At 32.4% G+C, this 9,623-nt stretch overlaps 1 protein-coding gene across 1 annotated transcript; it reads left to right on the top strand.

The window, feature by feature from the left end:
* LOC142977602 (larval cuticle protein LCP-17-like) lies at positions 1-4,240 on the top strand. Its single transcript, XM_076121586.1, has 4 exons — positions 1-136; positions 479-673; positions 3,148-3,252; positions 4,036-4,240. Exons 1-4 carry the CDS (start codon positions 134-136, stop codon positions 4,153-4,155), a joined length of 423 nt encoding a protein of 140 aa, XP_075977701.1. The 5' UTR covers positions 1-133; the 3' UTR covers positions 4,156-4,240.
* The last annotated feature ends 5,383 nt before the right edge of the window (positions 4,241-9,623 follow it).

The raw sequence follows: 9,623 nt of genomic DNA, 5'->3' as shown, positions 1-9,623 counted from the left end.
TTTTAATCTTTGACAAATCGAGGTTCTAAAACACACAAAACCACCTCATCTTTATTCTGGACGTTTAGTATATAAAGACGTTGATAAAATATTTCAGTCAGATCGAAACAAAAGTTGACATCCCACTAGCAAAATGGTAAGGATTTATTTTTAAGCAATAAATAGTAATTAATTAGCAAGTGAGACATTTTGTTTTGTAAAAAAGTTGATATTTCTTAATAGATTCAGTTTTATTTATATCCTTTTCGAGATGGATTTTTTATTTTTCTAGCTGAGAAGCTTTAATACCAATTATCTAGAAAGGATGATCCAATATTTGTGATTATTAAAGATTTTGTTTTAAGCAAAACATTATGAACGTGTAAGCATAGTCATCAATTTAAGAGACATAATACAGTTTCAATTAAAATTCCCGACAGAACATTTATAATGTGTAAAATTGACAGTAAAAGTTAAAGAAATCATCATCTCCTTGCAGAAATTCTTCGCTGTCTTCGCCGTTGCTCTGGCTTGCGCCGCCGCCGATGTTAAACATCTGAACCATGATGACTTCCACGCTGCCATCGTCAAGTCCAACTATGACATCACCCCCGAGGGTGCTTTCCAGTACGCGTATGAGACCGCCAACGGCATCTACGCTCAATCCAACGGACAAGTGAAGAACGCTAACTCTGTGAGTACTTTTAATAAAAGTTAAAATATCATTTTACAGATTCGGCCAGCAAATAAGTTTTCGTCAAAAATAAAGGTTTTATTAACGAATTTGACAGAACAACGCTACGATTCTCTACCAGAAGTAGCGAGTATAGATAGCCAGCTAGCTATCGAGAAATTTTGAATGTTAAACTGATTAACGAGTGAAGTAAGAACTATTTTTGCAGTACATTACAAATGTCAAACTCTCAATAGTACCGGCTGTAGAAAATCGTGCTTCAGTACCTAAACGATAATACAGATTAATGTTTCATTTAATAACGGCATAAAAAGTAAAACTGGTAGTATTAGACAATTACCATGCATTTGAAATAATTGAATTTGTAAGACATTTGCTTGTCGACCAAAAAAAAATTGCACTTCAATGCATTCATGAATTAAGACTAAACAGTTTTAGAATAAAACTTTGTGTCAATTTCGTTCACTAACTTCCCTTATAAGCTTGTATAATTAACTAGCTGACCCGCGCAACTTCGCTTGCGTCACATAAGAGAGAATGGGGATTTTCCCCGTTTGTGTAACATTTTTTACTGGTACTCTGCTCCTACTGGTCGTAGCGTGATGATATATAGCCTATAACCTTTTTCGACAAATGGGCTATCTAACACTGAAAGAATTTTTCAAATCGGACCAGTAGTTCCCGAGATTAGCGCGTTCAAACAAACAAACAAACAATCAAACAAACAAACTCTTCAGCTTTATAATATTAGTATAGGTTATAATATTAGTATAGATAAAACGGAAACAAAAGGACCTGTTACAACAACTCGTACTATTAACGATTATGTAATAATGAGACATGTCTACACAAGACTGGTTTAAAGTATTTAGAGTACTCTTCACACATACTTGAATTGATTCCCACGGTTAATAAACTTGTTCTTGAGTTAATGTTTTACTAAAGCGAGTGTACGGTAAAAGAATGTTCGGTGATTTCTTTACTTTTACTTTTTATTTAAAAAGGTAACTCAATAGGAATTGTATATATTTAAAAAAAAACAAAGAAATTAAGCAGAAATAGATATATTTTTTTAAAAATAACCCAATATAATTTAAAAAAAGCCTTTATTCTTTTACTATTTCATTAATGATTGCATGATTTTTAGCTAAATGTCACAGATATTTTTATAAAACTATTTTTTTTATAACATTTATTTAAATTTCTAGTTTTCTGCTTTTCTAGAATTTGAAGTTCTATCCATATAATCGTAAAGCCATATTATTAGCGTGCCAAAACTTACTACAAATTATAATTTGGACATTTCAAAATACAATGCTTAACGATAACGAAAAATCAATAGTAGATAAATATGCTCGGTAAATTATCTAGTCTTCTTATCTTTTATATTTTCTTCTTATTTTTTTGTATTCTATCTTATCTTTTATATTTTATGTGATACGCACTGTATAAGTTTTAGCGATAAGCAAGAGACAAGAAGGTCGAGGCTTTTAAAATTAAATTTACAGATAATTCTATCATCAAATCTTATGTTAATGTCAGAAATAAAGATGATGAACAATAATTCATATTTATGAGAGTATGAAGTTCATTGTCTCAGCCTTGTTCAGTGAAGGGATATATATTTGTACTAAGATTGAAGACTGCCACCGTCTAGACAAAATGACGATTTAATAATCAACGTGTCAAGGTCTTTAAATATATTAGGTTTGCTACACACATATGCCGTTCGGCATTAATCGGCCCAGCCGGGCGGTAAAATCGAATAAATATAGATGAATGTTCAGGGAAAAATGCCGCTTGACGTCCAAACCGGATTGTGATGATCGGACCGAAAGAACTACTCAATCGGCACAAGCCGAACAAGTGCAGTAATTGATTCGGGTTGGTATTGCTGTTCGATAATATGCTGCTGAGTCGAACATGCCGACCCGAATACGTATGTAGCAAGCCTTATGTTAAACTAATGCATAGACAAAAAGGAATACCAAAAATGTATTCAAATTATATTGATCATTAAACAAGATCAACCTTGTCGCTGTCAAATAAATCCAACCTGTTTGTGTCACGTTATCGACGCGTGTTAGAGATGACAGAATATTAGAAATAATAATATTATTTATTACGTAAGATTATGTAAAAGAGGATGTTCTCAAGTCGTATGTATTTTATTTGTCTGAAAGTAACGTGTACAAATAAGCCCTAAATGTTGAAACGACAGATCGCTATTGCCATTTTTGCGACATTAAATCGCATCATCTAATTGCACACACCCAATGCTTTTTTCTGTTGTTCTTTGAGAGAAAGCCTCAAAAATCTAATTCTTTTTGTGTTGTATTTGTTATTATTAGGAGAAGAGAGAGAAGAGTTCTTACGGGAAAAAATATTAAGGAAATCTCTCAGAAATATTGAAAAATAGACGTTTAATATTGCATATTTTTTTAGTACTAAATACATGTGTTATTTAATTTCAGGACTACCCCACTCTGGAGGTTTCTGGTAACTACAAATACACCTCTCCCGAGGGTGTTCCCGTAGAGCTCTCCTACACCGCTGACGAGAACGGTTACCAACCCGTGGTAAGTAAAAGTACCTTTGATCTTATCACTACAACGTAGTAAATGGAAAAGATGGCATTCGAAAAGAAAATAATACTACTTTTACCTGTATATATATTGGTTTCTAAGGTATTAATTTGATTAATGTCACCATTTCATTCAAAATTAAAAATCAAAATCAAATCATTTACTCATTTAAGTCAAATGCTGACACTTATAATAGTCAATGATACAGAGAGTGAATTTACTGATTTGATTGTAATGTGCATCTTGCTTTCAAATATCACTCCACTCTCCATAAAATTTGTAGCTGGAAATATGTAAGGAGCTAATGATTTACGTTCCAGTCAATTTCCTAACAGAGACAAACTTCACTTTGATTGATAACTGCACCAATTAGTAGAATTCCCTTATGAATTCAATTGGTAGCCAATATTCCCCAATTACAAGAACTTTCAGTGTTGTACTCGTGATTGCTGGTACTAATTGATATTTCTATTTATAGCGTATCATTGATGCTATTAATAGATATGTTTGTAATTAGCTAGTAAAGGAGCTTCTTAGATGTTATTAAGGTACTTGATATCAGAGGAAACCTTTTATTGGACAGCATAGAAAATATTCTTGAGTGGTAATTATACTGTTTGATTTTTGAAATAATTGCCAAGAAAAATGGATGCAGTTTTACTAGTGCATGACTAAGCAATCCAGTTGCGGGATTATCAGACATTTGTCGAAATATATTTAGCACAGATATTCATCACGCGTATTTTTTTAACAATCGTGTATTTTTTTGTTCTCCAGGGTGCTCACCTCCCCGTCGCTCACCCCATCCCCGAGGCTATCGCTCGCAGTCTTGCCTACATCGCTGCCCACCCCCCACCAGTCGACGGCAAGTCCGCAGTCAAGCCCCAATTCGGTTAAATGACCACTCAGACCTGATCAGCTAGTACAAACTAACTAAATGTGCAACTTTTGTATAGTCAATAAAAACTTGTTGGATATTTAATTGTTGTTTTGGATTAACACGTTACCTTCCAAAGTTCTAATATTCAGAACTGTTTTGAGAGGCAATGGCTCGGTCTTCGTCTTAATGTTTGGTCAAGAATCAGGAAGGAACTACATATTGATTGCCTGTAAGTCAGCTCGGGATGAGGATTCATTGGTTTAAGGTTCTAAGAACTGAAATATTTTATGCTTTTAAGAAGTCCAACTTTCTCATGGAAGAGAAGAATTGTAACTACTCGAATCAACTTATGAGTAATGTGTGTGTAAAGGATCTAAAGTACGAATGGAAGCAATACACCTAACTTAACTTAGTAGAAACTGTTAACGGAATAGAAGTAAATAAAATTTCCGAATGGGCAGGTCACATATATGTATACACATTAGTGAATGCAATCCCGATCTCGCGGGATCCCGATCTCGCGAGATCCCGTGTATTTTTTCGGGATCAATCCCGAAGCATAATATGACGAGATCCCGTTCGGGATTGTCGGAGAGGGCATTTTCAGTAGCTGGCTACATTGCAATAGATTTAATGCCGATTAGAAGCTCGTACTATTGATACACTTTGTATTTTAAGAGGCTACTTTCAAAATGCCATGTGATTACTTTTTATTTTGATCTCCTGGAGCTACACCTACCTTTTTGATTATGTTCATGTTATTACACCTGTTAATTATTTTACGTTGTTAGTAATATTGAAAAATAAAGGCTTTTATTTTCTTTCAAATAATAATTTATTGCATTCACCACACTATCACACAAATATTACATTAAACAAGCCGTTCGAATTGTATTATTTTTACTAACTAGACGGGATCCCGAAAATCTCGGGATCCCGCGGGATTGATATTTCTGATCGCGAGGGATCTCGAGTTGACGATCTCGAGTCGGGATTGCATTCCCTAATACACATATTTTCTCACACATAACAAAAAAATAATTATACATCTAAAGTCAAGATCATTCAATCGCGAGATGACGCCGGCACAACAAAAAAAGTCCTTAACCGTACAAGTTGTTATATAATAACCCTTGACATACTAAGATACACGTGTTAGTATTAAATAATATTCTATAGTCAATAAATTATAATATTACGCGTATTAACTGTCAAAATCAATAAACAGGTTATTATTAGACAGGCTAGAGATTTCACGTACTTGTCTAAATATTTGACAAACATAGTCAATAAAATAATTAGCATGTTGGAGCTAAATATTGAAAGCATCCGAATATGCAATCAACGCTTACCAAATTCTGTTGAATCTGTAAGTGGAAGGATTGCGGAATTGCTCGCGTTTGGACATTGGATGGACCAAATATTGCATTGTTAACCATTTCCTAATAGGGTTTCTGCCCTTTCATTTATGTTAATTAATGTATAGCGACATTTGTTACTTTTAACCTTTTGATATTCATTATTTTTATATGAAAAATGAGATGTCTAAAAAGCACTATAATTAAATTGTCTCATCATTGATATAAATAAATTCATCTCTTCATGGCAATAATTAAAAGTGTATTTGGGCGGTGCCTATTTCTACGACAACTATGCTATAACAAAAATGTAAGGATTTATGTTTTTGTTGGTTTTCTCGCCAATCATTGCGTGTTTAAAATTAGTATACCTACTTATTAGGTTCGGTTTCACGGTGATACGTGTGGAATAACCTGATCGAAAGATGATTTGAAAGAAACGGTTCTTTAATGTATGAAAACAGCCGTAAAATTCTGATTCTGATAAGCCAACTGATGCTTGTTTCTAAGTGGTGGCCCCAGGACTTACAGATAAAGTACACTATATTCACCAATTTCCTAACTGTTAGAAGAATTACAAACTTCCATGAATATCAAAAAGTCTATTCACAATGACAAACATCGCTTTTGGGTCTGCCACGCGATTCAACTTTGCACTTTGGAAATTTTGCGAAACTGTCTATTAGAGCAGAGGTGTTCAAACTTGTGCTATCAGCAATCTATTGTGCGAACCAAAAGTAGGTACGAATAAATATTAAATCACTTACATTAGGCTAATATTATTATCTATGTATTCCAAAAATTGTAAGAATTGGTTAAAGCAATTAATGGTAGATATTGATTGTTGAACTGGTTCCTTAAAATACTCATACCATCGGAAAACGGTGCTTTTTCAAATCGTCGAGTCCAGTGCTCTATTTAACTTTCCTAATCGAAGTCGGCTACTTAATACTGATCCTGGATCTTCAACTATCTTTATCCAATATTTCATCAACATCAGTTCAATGTTTCAGTCATGAGAGCATAACAAACAAACATACTTTTGTTTTTGCATTATGTTTCTAAGTAATACGATATAACTGAGCTTCTCACACCTAGCTTAGTTTATAATTATCAAGATGCATTCGGACCTAGTTGGCGTTCTCGATGATTAATCATGTTAACTTTAATGCGCATTTATATAACAAGATATTTACATATAAATTGTACATGATAGGTATCTAGGTATAATTCTATGCTTAAAGTTCATGTGTCGATACGAGGTGATAAGATGTGTTTTATTTAATGTTTACATACGGTATCATTTTAATACTTCAGACGCTTGAATGACTTAGTAGTGAGCATATTATTGTAACTTGATCAAAGGGCGATAGAAATTATCGTGACAAAATCTTACGTACTGTTAGTTCTTCGAAACAGTTGTTCCGGGGATTAAAAGTCTGTCCTCTCTCATTCCGCCAGCATATTATTATTAGGATATCTTTAGCTAGCAGTGGGAATCTAATAAATTATACAATTTATTTTTACATTAAAAGGTCCACAGTAGATACCTTTAAATTAATAATATAGGTAAGATGTACGTCAGGCTGGCCCGGCCCCATGGAATTTAATAATGAGATTGTTATCAATCCAATGTACCCGGGTATACTAATATATGTAACACCTTCATTTTCAATGTAACTCTTTTTAAAAGAAATTACGTGCACTTCTTAGTGGCCGGGCCAGCCTGACGTTTTCAGCCCGGCCACCTTGTTTCCCACTAATCTACAAAAAATACTGGCGATATTGTGCTACAGATGAAATGTACCCTATAATTTATGCATATGTAACACAAAATCGAATCCTAAAATGCAATAGCATACGAAATATTAGCGGTTGCAGGTGGCCGGGCTGAAATTATTTCGTTAATATAAAACAGTAAAACTGCAACACCTACCAAAAACTAATACCAGTACATAATGAGATATAGAGATATAGAATACATGTAACGCTTTCATTTTAAATTATAATACATATTTAGAAAGAATAATCACTTGAAATTATATTTCAGCCCGGCCACCTAAAAGCGGTAATATTCCCTAAAATCTTATGCCAATTTGTACAGTAAAACCTGATACAGCTATGAAATGAAAGTTACATTCGTTTCGTTTTAGTCGTATACCTTTAACCCTTCTGTTTGACTAGATGATCAAAATCTGAGAAACTTGCCGAAGAGTGACTATCATTAATTATTAACTAATTTCAGGACATTTGGTTTGTTGAGTGAAACAAAATTGGTAATTGTCATATTTTTTTAATAATCATTTTTGAAATTAGTTAGACAACATTTGTACTTATATTAATTAGGTACTATAACAATTGTTAATTATAAATAATGTAAAAAAAGGTTACACATTGATAATAACACAGTTATCAAAAAATTATAGTAATATCAATATTACCTTAACATCGAACATTCATTCATTCAGAATATTAGAAGATAATTTTTGGTTAAATACTTATTATACCTTGGTAAAAAATCACAGATTTTCATAATTCAAATTTGAATTAGTCAAAATACTTATAGTACAAATGCCAGATATAGGCTAGCAATGATTATTATATTAGCATACGTTTAATTATACAAGTTAACATTGTGATTTTTAGCTGTGATTTTAATATTATGTTAAATTATAGATACTACATAGCTATATTTCCATTAGCTGGCACTGAAAGAACTATGGTTCTCTCTTTATTTAAGAATTGTTGTAATAATTATATTAGCATAATTTTAATTGAAAGTTTTCAAAACTTTAAATTCAAAGTTGATGTAAAAATCATTATGAAAATCTGTGATTTTTTACCAAGGTATAATAAGTATTTAACCAAAAATTATCTTCTAATATTCTGAATGAATGAATGTTCGATGTTAAGGTAATATTGATATTACTATATTTTTTTGATACTGTGTTATTATCAATGTGTAACCTTTTTTTACATTATTTATAATTAACAATTGTTATAGTACCTAATTAATATAAGTACAAATGTTGTCTAACTAATTTCAAAAATGATTATTAAAAAAATATGACAATTACCAATTTTGTTTCACTCAACAAACCAAATGTCCTGAAATTAGTTAATAAATGATAGTCACTCTTCGGCAAGTTTCTCAGATTTTGATCATCTAGTCAAACAGAAGGGTTAAAGGTATACGACTAAAACGAAACGAATGTAACTTTCATTTCATAGCTGTATCAGGTTTTACTGTACAAATTGGCATAAGATTTTAGGGAATATTACCGCTTTTAGGTGGCCGGGCTGAAATATAATTTCAAGTGATTATTCTTTCTAAATATGTATTATAATTTAAAATGAAAGCGTTACATGTATTCTATATCTCTATATCTCATTATGTACTGGTATTAGTTTTTGGTAGGTGTTGCAGTTTTACTGTTTTATATTAACGAAATAATTTCAGCCCGGCCACCTGCAACCGCTAATATTTCGTATGCTATTGCATTTTAGGATTCGATTTTGTGTTACATATGCATAAATTATAGGGTACATTTCATCTGTAGCACAATATTGCCAGTATTTTTTGTAGATTAGTGTGAAACAAGGTGGCCGGGCTGAAAACGTCAGGCTGGCCCGGCCACTAAGAAGTGCACGTAATTTCTTTTAAAAAGAGTTACATTGAAAATGAAGGTGTTACATATATTAGTATACCCGGGTACATTGGATTGATAACAATCTCATTATTAAATTCCATGGGGCCGGGCCAGCCTGACGTACATTAGGTAAGTTGGTATAACTATTTTGGAAGGCGTGAATAAATGATAGTTAAAGTAGATTCAAAGTTACGAAGAAAGCTAAACAAACTGTCCTTGTAAACAAAACAAAAGTAATTGTATTTTGACAGCATAATTGCAATAGTTTGAAACTAGGTTACCTATTTACGAAATATTTGCTATCTCATCTTTGATGAGTACTGTCATCAAAATTGAATGTATTTTTTGCATCTATTTATTCATTCATTCGAGCAAATGTTGTCGAGATATCAATCTGGTAATTAGATGGAATGATGTGTGAATAAATTTGATGCCATATTACATACATCGGATAATTTAGTTTTATTGTTTAAACAA

The sequence above is a fragment of the Anticarsia gemmatalis genome, chromosome 13 (genome assembly GCF_050436995.1).
Source record: "Anticarsia gemmatalis isolate Benzon Research Colony breed Stoneville strain chromosome 13, ilAntGemm2 primary, whole genome shotgun sequence".
Classification (NCBI taxonomy): domain Eukaryota; kingdom Metazoa; phylum Arthropoda; class Insecta; order Lepidoptera; family Erebidae; genus Anticarsia; species Anticarsia gemmatalis.
This window is presented reverse-complemented; position numbering and strand designations above follow the sequence as displayed.